At 39.7% G+C, this 13,293-nt stretch overlaps 2 protein-coding genes across 28 annotated transcripts in view; one reads left to right on the top strand and one right to left on the bottom strand.

Annotated features, from left to right (window-relative positions):
• GALNT11 (polypeptide N-acetylgalactosaminyltransferase 11) overlaps positions 1-3,108 on the top strand; it is a 60,302-nt gene extending 57,194 nt beyond the window's left edge. For 2 of the 6 annotated variants that reach the window (XM_084859365.1, XM_084859366.1), the window contains 2 exons: positions 1,135-1,278; positions 1,898-2,190. In XM_084859365.1, the coding sequence (XP_084715491.1) occupies positions 1,135-1,266 (132 nt within the window). In that variant the 3' untranslated portion in view covers positions 1,267-1,278; positions 1,898-2,190. Of the gene's footprint in view, positions 1-1,134; positions 2,793-3,038 lie in introns of those variants that run through there. The other 4 variants (XM_084859363.1, XM_084859364.1, XR_014792459.1 and 1 more) reach the window with 3 other exon arrangements.
• A 103-nt stretch (positions 3,109-3,211) lies between these two features.
• Positions 3,212-13,293, bottom strand: part of KMT2C (lysine methyltransferase 2C) — a 255,472-nt gene continuing 245,390 nt past the window's right edge. For 20 of the 22 annotated variants that reach the window (XM_084859346.1, XM_084859347.1, XM_084859349.1 and 17 more), the window contains 8 exons: positions 10,002-11,121; positions 9,182-9,318; positions 8,386-8,528; positions 7,939-8,107; positions 7,458-7,574; positions 6,699-6,772; positions 6,230-6,338; positions 3,212-5,153 (listed from right to left, as the gene is read on the bottom strand). In XM_084859346.1, the coding sequence (XP_084715472.1) occupies positions 5,061-5,153; positions 6,230-6,338; positions 6,699-6,772; positions 7,458-7,574; positions 7,939-8,107; positions 8,386-8,528; positions 9,182-9,318; positions 10,002-11,121 (1,962 nt within the window). In that variant the 3' untranslated portion in view covers positions 3,212-5,060. The remainder of the gene's footprint in view (positions 5,154-6,229; positions 6,339-6,698; positions 6,773-7,457; positions 7,575-7,938; positions 8,108-8,385; positions 8,529-9,181; positions 9,319-10,001; positions 11,122-13,293) is intronic. The other 2 variants (XM_084859344.1, XM_084859345.1) reach the window with 1 other exon arrangement.

Here is a 13,293-nt window from a genome sequence, read left to right as displayed (position 1 = left end):
ATGATCACTCTGATAATCTAAGTGGTGGTGAGGTGCAGACCTGTGTTAGCAAGGCCACATGCTGAGCTCTGAGGAGTGTGCAACCATTCACCTGGGCCATTGCCACAATCTGAGTTCCAAATAGGTATTCTTAAGGCTGCACAGGTATGACCTTTTTGGCCTTGCATCTTTAACATGGAAAGACATCCATCTAGTGGGGAGCATCTGCAGAAGAACCTTTTTTTTCTGGATTCACAAAATCCGGGGCTCATGCCCCACATCTGACCATGTCCCTGCCAGGTTTGTGCATTAGGAGGTCATCTGAATATTTTGTGTGCCCAGATCCTGATTTTTCAGTACCTGACAACTTTGTACCACACTGCTGCCTACCAGCTTGAAGCCCTTAAGAGTGATGCCATAAACCTTATCCTTCATTGGACAACCATCTGTGTGCATAGCCAAACAGTCACATGTCTACTTGGCTTCACATACAAAGTTAATGTAGATGTAGTCAGTCTACATCTGGCAACATGAAGCAGCAGTAGTTCTGTATGGTATTTTCACTCTAAAACCAGCACCAAAATAACATTCATGGGAGCAAAAAAATAAACACCCCACAAAAAAAACAGTTATTGGAGAATGGAAGGGCTTATACATACAGTTTTGTCGGGGGGGGGGAATTGTCCAAGATTGAGACTGGTGGGAAAAACATGTAATAGTATTTTTTTTACTCCTTTACTGCTTTCACAAATAAAAATACTTTTTATCAATATCCCATGAAGCAGGCTCTCTGCAGCTAGCTTTAAGTGGTTGCTAACCTCTGTTCTGTCTTTGCAGTAGAAATTTATTGTAACGTTTCCAGAGCACCCCATCTTGGAACACACAGTAGAACTGATGCCGTTGGATCATTCCAGTATCATGATTCAAACATTAGCTCCTCCTCCCCCCATAACTATTTTAAGTGATGGAGAAATCCATTGAATTCTGAGTATCTGATCCCTAAATAATTGGTGGTTGACTCAGAGTAAGATTTTAAATGCAGAATTGGAACTTGGATAGAGAGAAACCCTAGTAAGCGTAACTCGTCTCATCAGCCCAGTGGGCAGAGTATTCTTGTTTTAACAAGATTTTGAGCTGATACTTTTCTCTCTCCAGAAAAATAATCGACTCTATCAGGTATCTGTTGGGCAGTGCATGAAGGTTGTCGACCCGCTTAGCCTCAAAGGATATGTGACCATGGCAATTTGTGATGGCTCCCTCCCTCAGCAATGGCGTTTGGCGAGCTGAGTAACAATGAAGGTCTGTCACCTCAGTAGCCCTTAGCTGAGCTGAATTTGTAGGGCTTGCGACACCAGCTGCTATTTCTGACACCGAACATTTAAGGAAAATATTTTAAAGACAGTTTGGCTGCAATGTTCAGATGGAACAGAAGCTGTGGCAGTCACGTTTCAATTTCTCTACATGAGTAGAAGTGCAATTAACGTACGTTTCTAGGTGTTCTCTGGCATATGGAAAAATTCTAAATAATGGACTGTTAATTAAATTTCTTCACTTACTATATTACATTGTTATAAGTGGACATTTTCAATTGTCAGAAGACTATCCTGTTCTGCCAGTATTTCCTGAACAAGTATCATGATACTATACTTTTTCATTTGGGTGAATGGATTATTTTAACTGATTTGGAAAAATAATGTTCCATCTTATTAATGTGTGCATTTAATTTTAGTTCATTAATTTTAACATACTACATAGCTAAAATTTTATCTGTAATTTGTCTTGCAGTATTTAAAATAGTTATTACAGATTGAGTTTTAATGACTGTGGGAAGCATCCAAAATTATGCAAGTGGACTTGCAAAATTATGCTCATGCAACAGGACTGTCCTGTTTCCTCCTCCCCTCTGCCTCTCTTGCAGGTCACAAAAACCCTCAAGGAAGGCCTGGGAATAGGTATGGGGGCTTCAGCACAAGAAGATAAGTGCTAGGATATGAGAGTGGGGCCGTCTTGCCTGAGTGGAAGTGCCTTTCCACTCCCGCAAGGTACCTTTGGATACCGCTTATAAGAAATTGGCATTTTTAAAGGAAGTATGGTACTTTATTTGTTCACGTAGTCTGTTGTTCTGTTTCCAAGTGAAGAGATCAGCAGAAACTGATCTCTGCTGTAGATGCTTTAAATGATTATGAAGGTGTATGTGAATAAACTTCTGTGAAAAAAATGGAATTTCTTTGGACTGAAAGCATTATTTAAGTGAGATTCATTATACAATCAGTTGATTCAGCACAGACTTAAAATAGTCAGAAAAAAGCTTTGTGAAAGGATTTTAGTACTGATGTTGATATAAATGTTCTCTGTTATCTCTAAATTCAGGCAATATGTTAAATCATTTTTTCTGTAGACATAGTAACTTTTGCAGTTTAGTGGAAACAGGTATTCATTATATATATATAAAAATGATCTACACTGAGAATTCCGCATTTGTTTAAATTGGCTGCATTCGTAATAGCAACAAGTGACACACCCGAGGTGCTAGTGATTAGGTAGTGTGTTTAATGTCTTATGCGAGAAGCTTGCCTCCATTTATGGTTACCATCTTAAATGCAGAAACCCTCAGCACAGCACGCTGTTAGCATGTGTGGGCATGGGCTGTCCTTTTCATTTCAATGAAGCCAGCAGCTCTGTATGCGGAAGGAATCCCTTGAGGGAGGGAGCAGAAGCTCCATGTACATCAGATTGTGCTTTATCATCTGTACTGTGTCATGAAAAGAAAACTCTGTGTGTGTGTGTGATGATTACAATAATCCTGTGAACTCAGGGGTATGACTCTGCCTTATTTTTTTACCACATTTCAATTTTAGATAATGGAGCAATTATATTGATACGGAAAGCTAGGATATCCAGAGTGATAGAAAATTATGTGGAATTGTGGCTGGGGCATGCTGGGAGTTGTAGTCCAACGCATCTGGAGGGCACCAGGTTGGGGAAGGATGGGCTAAACTATTATACAAAGCAGGATCTGAGCAACTAAGCTCTGTGGTTGTTTTTATATTTTATATTAGGGCTGCTTCTGTGGTGGGGTCCAGTGCTGTACCAAAATCGTCTTGGTTGAAAACTGTCCAGGATACAGTCCCTTTGGGAAAGTGGGCGTGTCTCTTGTGGAATATTCAGGATGTATTGCATTGCACGCTTATACAAAATAATAGGTATCTCAAATGAAAATATAAAGGTGGTATTTATAGATGTAAAATATTTTATTTGTAAATGCTGATCTTCTAAATCTGTTTCCACAAATTTCAAAGCCCATAACACTCTGTATACTTCAAAAATTCATTTTTTTGCCAACATTAGATAACTATTTTACAGAACAGAAAAAACCTGTAGGACAAATACTGGTAGGATGTTGGAATATTGTACAAGAGAAGAAAAATATTCAAGAAACAAATTTCATACAGCTATTTATCAAGAGAAAAATATATACAATTGATTTATTCTGTAGGATAAAAATACATCATGCCATATACATTACAAGTTCAGAACTGTATCACTGAATATACCAACAGTTTTACAGTCCACTTTAGCTGTGCACACAAAAAACTTCATTTTTAATATTTAGACTGTGAAGTGTCAGTACCAGAATTTAAAGTACAAAATAAAAAAACTAACCTGGTTCAAAATGTTGATTAGGTTTCTACAAGCAAACACAAACAGTGTTTATTTTTTTAAAGAAATGTAAACAAAAACAATCAATACAAACACTTTTTTAAATTACATTTTCCAAAACCCTATTGCCAGAGTCCTGCAGCTGAAAGCACAATTATATCTAATTTTTTCCTTGTTTTTATTTTTAAAGAAGGCAGTTATTGTATTAGACTTACGCTCTCACTACACATTTCTATTATCATTACATGATTTTAGTGTACGCTGAACAGTTCATATAATCTCTGCTACTTTTGCTGGAAAAGAAAATCAATGTTCAGCTTCTATTTTGGGCGGTTTTAGCAATTATTCACAGTTATCACAAATTCTAAGCACAAAAAACCTGATTTAAGAAATAGGGATGTAACAATATAATACAAATGAAATAAGTCAGTCTAAACTTCCTCAGACATCTATAAAAGTCATAGCTGTAATATACATGCTCTCTACCAATCTTAAGAGTTACTTAAAAAAGTTATTAATAGAGCACAATTGAGCCTGCTTTAAAGATTAAAAAAATAAAGTAAAACCTCGCTTAAATTGAGATTTTGGTTATTCCATAACAATTGCAATGGCATGTTTAATAATACATGAGATCATATTGTAACATCCCTATCAAAGTTTAATAATAAGCACCCGAACTGCTGCAGAGTCTGGTAGCATTTGGTCAATTACTATTTTTTATACTGTACTTTTTTCCTCAAAATATTTACACATTTGTACAAAGTAACAGGGTTTGTTAGTTCTGCAGGTAACAGCAGCAGCTTGGCTTCTAACTTTTCCTTTTAAAAATAGCTTCATTCACTTATTTCAATAATAAATACAAAAAGTTTCTCTTATCTTACAGAAATCAAAAACTACAATAAACTGACTCATGGAATCAAGTATTTTAAATGAATTTTAGTGCAAGTTATTTTTCCCTTAGCTCTATCCCTAAGGAAGTCATTTCAGTACATTCCTTGTTCAGTGGTGTCTACTTTTATTTTTTCTGTATTTTAGAGGGCCTGCCCCTTTAATAAGTAAGGCTGTGGCCAGCACTTTGGACCTCTCCCTTTCGCTGGTGATTTCAGTCTACATTCATTGATGCCCCAACTGCCCTTTGGCAGGTCAGCCACAACTTCTCTGCCCAAGTTCAACAATTTCTCCTTAGTGAGTTCATAAAATCAAAAGTGCTGGACCGGTCTGGCGATCAGTTTCACCTCTGTGTGCCTGGGAAGTCAGGCAATAATTCCCATGTTCTGCCTGCTTGCTTTACACTGGAGTAGAATATGAAACTTACAGAAGTGATTGCTTTCACACACACCCACACCCACCCTGCAAATCAGTAAAATCAAAATCACTTCTTTGTTAGGACAAGCAACCCTCGGAGACAGCAAGGAATGCATCTAGTTCATCCACTTTCGGCAGTTTACAGCTCCACAGTGACATGGAATCTTGTGCTGGTCATCTTCAAAATCAAATTTATAGTCGTAACAGAGCTGAAAGAAGGGAATTGTCTGTTAGGAGATCTTGGTTTGCAAGCACCACCCCTACCAACTCTCATGCATATAGTTAACGCATTCACTATTTAATCAAGTGTTGTTGGATTTTAAATAGCTGACCATGATTATTGGCAAAAAAGCCCTTTTCCCTATGTGAGTTGCACCTTGGTCAATCAATACAGCGGTGCATTTCAAATTCTTCTGTAATGCAACATGGTTGGTGAATAAACGGAAATTGTGCTGTGGACTTTAGAGATTAAGGGGCAGTTCAAGCAATACTTTATGTACTTAAAGAAGTGGGAAAAGTATTGCCCAGACCAGCCGAAACTAGTGCATTGTGGCAGGAATTTTTATATGCCAGAGTTCTTACTAATATGTTGAGTAATGTATTAGTAATATAGGGCTGAATCAAATATGCAGATTGAGGTGCTAGAAACGTCATGTGGAAAGCATAAGTCTCTGCCTCCAACAAGGTAACTTCCCAGTGTGGGGGCAAACACATATCTCCCCCCATTAAATAGGCAGTACAATCCCTGCATGAGAACAAGAACGTTACTATGCACATTTATACGAGTTCCGATACAATTATTCCAGAATTGAACAATTTCTTAAAGTCATTTTTCAATATCCTAGTTTTACATTTCAGCATAAAAATTAGAGGTAAAGCTCCTTACTGCGTTATTGACATCACAATCCTATATCTCTCTACTCAGAAGTAAGTCACCCTGACTTCAACCTGGGGCTTACTCCCAGGTAAGTGGGTGGAGGATTACAACCCAAGTGATGGAAACAAAAGTGGCAATTGTTAAGTAGTGTTCCAGCATAAGGAAACTTCCATACAGCCATTCTTTAAGAGTGGCTCTTAATAGATGGGTCTAAATGCTGAGATGCACCTGGAAGCACATGCAAGGGGCTGCAATTGTGCGGTTGTGTTGCTCGGTCAACAGCAACATTAATTCGCACAACTGTTTTAAAGAAATAGATGTTAGTGGATGTGATTAACCCAAGTAATTGGGCATTTCAGAAAGGAGAAATACATCATAGTCTAAAGATTTAAGCCATACAAATCCTACCTCTTCCCCCTTCTGGATTCTCCTGCTAGAGCTGATGATGATCTTATGTCCCCTTTCAAAGGTTACTACTTCAGCTACACAGTTTGGTGCACAGGAATGGTTAATATACCTGCAAGAAAAAGAACAGGAGAAACCCAGGTATTTGTTTTAAAATGCAGAGGATATAAACTGATTTTACTGTAAAAATACACATAAAACCCCTGACCTCTGTGCGGGGGAAAATAAAGTTCCATGAAGTGCTGCATTTCTTAAAGCTCCATATCCAGTATGAGAGCACAAATCGAGGCTATAGTGAGTTAATAAGGTAGCTTTATAATTCAGTGTGAGCATGAAGGTTGAATGGACCAACTTAGAAAATTAAGAGTACTATGGAAGAAAGCTTCAAAAGGAGTCTCGGGGGAAAAAGCCAGTAAAAGGAACATGGCTGATTTCCAAAAATGAGATCACCAATCCTTGTAGAGCCACCCACCTTGCAGGACCTCCTGTCAGCGTGGCATCAATGACATGATCATTGTCAATGCGAAACATGTACACTCCGCGATTCTGTGGGGAGGGAAGCGGAGAGAAAAAGGTAGTCAGATCTGTACAAGAAGAGTCAATCATTTAAACAAGAGTGATGCACAATAGTTTTACGTGTTTTTTGGATGAGTCATCGGGCACAATCCGTTTACTTGCAAAAGAAGTGGAGACGTGTCCGTTATTTAACATGGGAAGCAGCATTATTCTTACTCATTTTTTTGAGACTAAATGAACTTAGTAGAAAAGGCAACCGAAAGGGTCTTTCAGAGGCAGGCTTCAGTAAACCATAACCAAAGGCTTAATCTTCTCAGTCCCTCTAAACACATTCACAGGATAGCTGGGACAGGGATGTTGCTATGGATGATTCATGCATGTGCAGTCTCTGTTGCACAGAAAGGTTAAGTGTTACCATTTCAAAAGGGGACCCTGTACATATAGGCCCAAATCTCCATTCATATTTGTTAATATTTTGAACCAATTCTTCAGAATTCTCCAAAAACATCAGATGATCCTGATCCTCAAAGGTATGACACAGTTCTGAGTGCCTCACATCCAGTCTCTATAATCACCCAACAAGATTCAGATGCATGCAAGTCACATATGTAAGCATTCACATCTGTATTGCTTTATTGTCTCTACAGAAGAGACTACCTTTTTTGCTATGTCACATTAGTGCTTGAAACAGAGGTCACTTTGTCTTATGTAATACCTGAGATTCATAAAGCTTCTCTTTCCTGTTGGCTACCTCATTGCGGATGATGGTTCCAATATATTCAATGACCATGGTGTGCTTTTCAATGTCCCTAGCAGCATATAAACCCAGACCCTACAAAAACAATAACAGATGATTTAGGAATATCCTAAGTACCAGAGTGCACAAAGTGGGCCACTGTGCTGATATACACGGATTCTTATTTGAGTACAGAAATGCAAACGGCAAAGCTTTTTAACAAATCTATAAGTACAATCCTACGCACGTAGGATAAGTTCTGGGCTTATTCCCTTGTATGTGTGCTTAGGATTACAGGCTAAATTGGCAAGGAAATATAGCACTAGTATGACCTAATGGTCTTTATTCCACAAGTGCTAATCTGGAATGCAATTCATATTGTTTTCAGACTTGACTGGAAGAGACAACAGCAAAAATTTAAAGAGTAGATGCCTTGCCAAACAGAGGTGTTGTAACTGACCTGAATACGCGACCGTGCCAAATAGACATTGGATTTCCATTCGGTCTTCATTTTTCGGTACTGAGAGGATTTTGAATGAACAAATTGTTTACTGTAAGGTGCATTCAGTTCTCCTGTGACTGTGCTCTGAAATGACTTTGAAGTGCTGGTGCTATTCAAGGTATGAGGCCTGTAGCAATGGGTCATATAACAGAAGAAGCATAGAAGGAAAACTGAAGATCTCTCTGAATTTTATGACATTTTGAGTTACAGACAGACAGACAAACAGACAGACAGACAGACAGACATTCAAAGCCAGCTAGCATGGACAACAAAGAAGCTCCCCTGGCTCGGACATGCACATACACAGCCAATGACAACAGGGTTTGTAAGCAGCACACAGAAGCACAAGTATCCTACGTAGCCTATAAACCCTGGGCTGTACTATGTGAATTTAAAAGAAAATACCTTAACACAAACCTCTTGACATGGCTGCTCATTTTTGGCTCAGAGCGGGCACAGCCTGTGGGGTTGATGGCAAGAGGGAGTTCCATGAGTGGGTTTCGACCATACCGGAAGGTGTAGTGCTCACAAGCCTCAACCCCAGGAAGCTGCAAACACACCAAGGAGTCATATGTCAATATACAGCCATAGAAATGGTAACCTGATTCAGCAATGGTTTTAAAAATAAGAGCAGCAGATATTCTCCACAGATAAATGCAAAAAGACAACACATGCAACGAAGTGCTTTGCAAAATTGCCTCCTCTTCATTGCTGGCTTTCTTTAAGAACACAGATCCCCAAACAGGTTGTACAGGCTCAAACCTGTCTTTTCCATCCCAGCCTGCATGACTCACCCATCACTCCCTTTTGGGTGCTCTACCCATTCAGACAGTATGCTTGTACATACTCACCCCACCCCAGTGGCCACGCTGCCATTACTGTCTACCACAAATACTCTTGTAACCATTTTGGGAGACAGGGAGGAAAGCAATTGCAACACCCCACATCAAACCATGATTTCCTACTTCTACAACCTCCCTCAGAAAGGGAACGTGTAATCTTGGCCAAAAGTGCTGTTTGATATGTTCCACGAAGCTCTGTGGCTCCAGTATAGCGTGACAGTCAATCACAGAACAGTCTCCTCCTCCAAAGTCTACTACAAATTCTCATTAGAAAAAGACCACGTGTAACATAGACTCGTGATTAATACTAAACAAGAACAGGCTATGAGCCAGTCTGGTACATCTGCATGACCACACACCGATTCAGCTATTCTGGCCACTGCAGAGACAGTCAACCCAAAAAGGTCTTCACCCTTCAAATAGGCAGTGAAGAGCTGGAGCATTTCAGAACTCTTCCTTACAGAAGCAACAGGCTCCAGGATTTTATCCCAAACACCTACATAGGAAAAAAAGATATAGTGAACAAAAGAAATGCAGGAGGAAAACAACACCATACTCCACTTAACTGTTAGAACACCATTTAAGGGTTTGGATGCAGCACTAGGATTGCTACTAGGAAGTCCCCCAAGGGGAAAGCACATTTAAGATTACATCTCTCCTAAGATGAATTATTTAAATGGATATAATTTCTGCATACAAAACCATGTGCACCTTATATGTTCATGCCTTATATGGTGAACACGTTTGTTTTGCTGTACATAGCAGAATGTTCCTGCAGTATGTACACATGGCAAAATAATACGAGATCACCACAAATGACAGTGACACGGGTATGCACAATTTGCTAAGCAGAAGTAATTTATGCATTGAAGATTTATCTTGCATGAAACAGCCTTACATATTACAGGTTACAGTCTTCAATCTTGCCTCTAAGTGTTAGGTAATTTCTTGAGCTAATAGAGATCTGTGATACAGCAATTCAAGTAACAGCTGCATCAGAGAGAGTTAGGCCACATTAAAGTATTTTAATATTTGTTCAGCCCAATGCAGCATGTACAAGATGAGAACCATGAAATAATGTGCAGGAAATGCCATGAGGATGTAAACAAGGATACATTTGGAACCTCAGTGTATAGTGAAGATAACCCTCTTGTTGACATCCCCAGGATTCTATGTTACCTTTTGGGGTCGAGTCAGTAAGAACCAGATCTTCATGGCCTTGCTCAATAACCCTGATCACAAACAGGGGAAGGCCATCCTTCTCTTCAATGGAACACAAGTAGCGGCATCTGCGGTTGGCATACCGTGTACTCCAATACAACCGGCTGGCCTCATAACCCACAGGATAAAGCACCTTTGAAGAATGGAAGGCCAGCATCTGGTGTGGCAGCAGCTGGCCAACAGTGTGGAAGATGAGGCTTCCCACTCTGAAGGTGTGCTCACGGTCCCCCCGTTGTACTATGCTAGCAATCTGCCGGACTTCATCACGCTGGACATAGACACGCCTGAAGACTGCAAAATAGCTGAGCTCTTGCTCATGAGCACCCTTTGGTTTGTGCATTGGGCAAAGCATAGTCTTGTCTTTGAAAAACATGCATTGTGCTTTAATGGCACAGGTAAAGTGGTATATATTGGTGCACCTTAACCTGTGACAACTGCTGGTAGCGCCCATCTTGTGACAGAAGATGCATTTCATTTGCAACCCCCTTCGCAGAGCTAGTTCCACATTTATTAAGGCACCAGCTTGTGTCTCATAGACTTCAGTAGACCATAGAGCACAATTCAAATGGACCCAAAGGTCTAAGTCAAGGTTAAGAAGTCTTGCTGGTCCATCTGTTAGCCCATCACCCTCTTCGTGACAGAAGCAACATTTTCGGTAGTCTTTAGGTACCAGATCAGGTTTAATGGTTGTGCCCAGTTTCTTGAGGAACTCATCTATCTCCTCATCACAAGGAGATTTGAATGTTCCTTTAGGAATCACAATCTGTATGTTCCATTTTTTCCACTTCATTCCTTTCCATTTCTTACTTACTGGTCGACAATCATCAAGACCATTGGGTATTGTTCTCAGACGTGGTTTTAGTTTTACTGTTACTTTAAGCTCATCTGGTTTTGGCTCCACTCTGGCTGCTTCAAAAGCAGGAGGGAAAGTGATAAGGGGAGATGTAGGTGGAGAAACCTTTTCCTGTAGCTGAGGGAGGCAATGTACATCTAATGCAGAGATGTTGTTGTTATACTGATGGAACACTTTTGGGGGTGCCTCCTTCATTGGAAACTGTGTTAAGGAAGGAATTGATTCCTGGGAAATAAACAGAAAGCCATTAAATATGGATTTCATAAAAACATGCTCAGGAAATATTTTCATGTGAAGGGTCATGATTATCAAATCTTGTACTAAGCAATAAAGAAATTTGCTTAATTTGACAGGAATAAATTTACTCCAATAAGCCTGGATAATATAATTAAGAGCTTGGACTTTTTAAAGTTTTTAAGAAATGAAATTGCAAATGGGTTCTAAAAAAAGGGAAACAATGGGATCTCTAGCTTTGAAAAGTGTGCATGAAATCTGAATTGTGGACTGTTTGACAGAACCATTACAAATGGGTACAAAGGGCATTCCAACAAGATGTATTCCAGAGCATGTTCACAAAGTGCAAATGACATACATATGGTTGGGTAGGGACCCATACATATTCATACACATGGAGCCATGTTTGCACTTGCCACCTACTCTACTATATGCACTATTGTCCAATATCCTGACTGTATGAACCAGCCCTTTGTGTCAGCATCATCCTATTTGATTTGCAGGGAAAATCTGATTGTCCTACCTAGCCAAGGGTGTTCACTCTAGGAATTACCAAAGCACTGGGGATGGTGGGAGTGAGGTGGTTGTCCAGCAGCAACATCCTCCCAGTCTGTATGGTAGGCCAGTAACGCTAACATCAACTGCAAATGCTTAGATGACATGCACTAGAAATTTATAATCTTGAGACTGATTTACTTGTGGGGAAGCATGCTAGCTTGATGTTTCAAATGACATAGTCCACTTACAAGCAAATTTATTCATGGGCAGGCACTCCAGCTTGCCAGTTTAAGCAGAAAGTTACTTAGAATGCCTCAGCAGACACTGCAGCAAAGTTAGTGAGCTATTGATATTCCGGGCCACACATCAAAAATGAAACCCTAAACAGGGACACCACTCAGAATAAATGTCAGATTGAAGCAACCGTTCTAAGAATATGATGGGACATATCATGCAGACAAGTGTCACTGAACCACACCCACAATGCACTGGGAATCTCTTCTGCATGTGCCTCTTTTTACTTAAAAATTATGCCAGCACAGGAAAAGCTGTTGGTAGATGGTGGTCTGTGTTGTAACTATGGATACTCAAGAATTCTGTTTGGTCCCATTTGTAATCGAACCAAACTGATTTGCTCTTCCTAGACTTATATGCAGATTGGAACACATTTATCCTTATTTATTCATTTATTAAAATGCACACATGAACTTAGCTCAGAGGCCCAGAGGCAATTTTATTTATTAAAATATTTCTAACCTGCCCTATTTCAATAGAATTCAGGGTAGGATACAATAATAAAAACAATTCCATATCAAACCACAATCCAATCTTTCACTTTTGCACTTCTCCAAATATTGCTGTATAATTCTCAGCTTATATGCGTAGAGAAATACATACTTTAGGATAAAATGCATACAAAATTTAATTTAAAAGTTTTAATTTTAAAAAACTTTTTTTTAAAGTTGAGAACGTAAGAGCCATGCTGGATCAGACTAAGGGTCCATCTAATCCAGCATTCTGTCTACAGAGTGGCCAACCAGGTGTTGACTGGGAACCCACAAGCAGGACATGAGTGCAACTGCACCCTCCTGCCCATGTTCCCCAGAAACTGGTGTACACAGACATACTGCCTCTGATACTGGAGGTAGCACATAGCCATCAGGACTAGTAGCCATTGATAGCCTTCTCCAGGAATTTGTCTAACCCCCTTTTACAGCCATCCAAATTGGTGGCCATCACTACATCTTGTGGTAGCGAATTCCATAGTTTGACTACGCACTGTGTGAAGAAGTACTTCCTTTATCTGTCCTGAATCTTCCACCAGTCAGCTTCATGGGATGCCCCTGAATTCTAGTATTATGAGGAGAAAAATATCTCCCTATACACATTCTTCACACCATGCATAATTTTGTACACCTCTATCATGTCTCCCCTTACTCGCCTTTTTTCCCAAGCTAAACAATTCCAGCTGTTGTAACCTTCACTCATAGGGAAGTTGCTCCAGCCACTTGGTCATTTTAGTTGCCCTCCTCTGCACTTTTTCCAGCTCTACAATATCTTTTTTTAGGTGCATCCAGAACTGGATACAGTATTCTAAGCACCATAGGCAGTATGGGCAGTTTTATTCTCAATTCCCTTCCTAACTATGCCTAACATGGAGTTTGG

Source organism: Heloderma suspectum, chromosome 5 (genome assembly GCF_057233095.1).
Source record: "Heloderma suspectum isolate Gila_16-S chromosome 5, 16-S_ref, whole genome shotgun sequence".
NCBI lineage: Eukaryota > Metazoa > Chordata > Lepidosauria > Squamata > Helodermatidae > Heloderma > Heloderma suspectum.
This window is presented reverse-complemented; position numbering and strand designations above follow the sequence as displayed.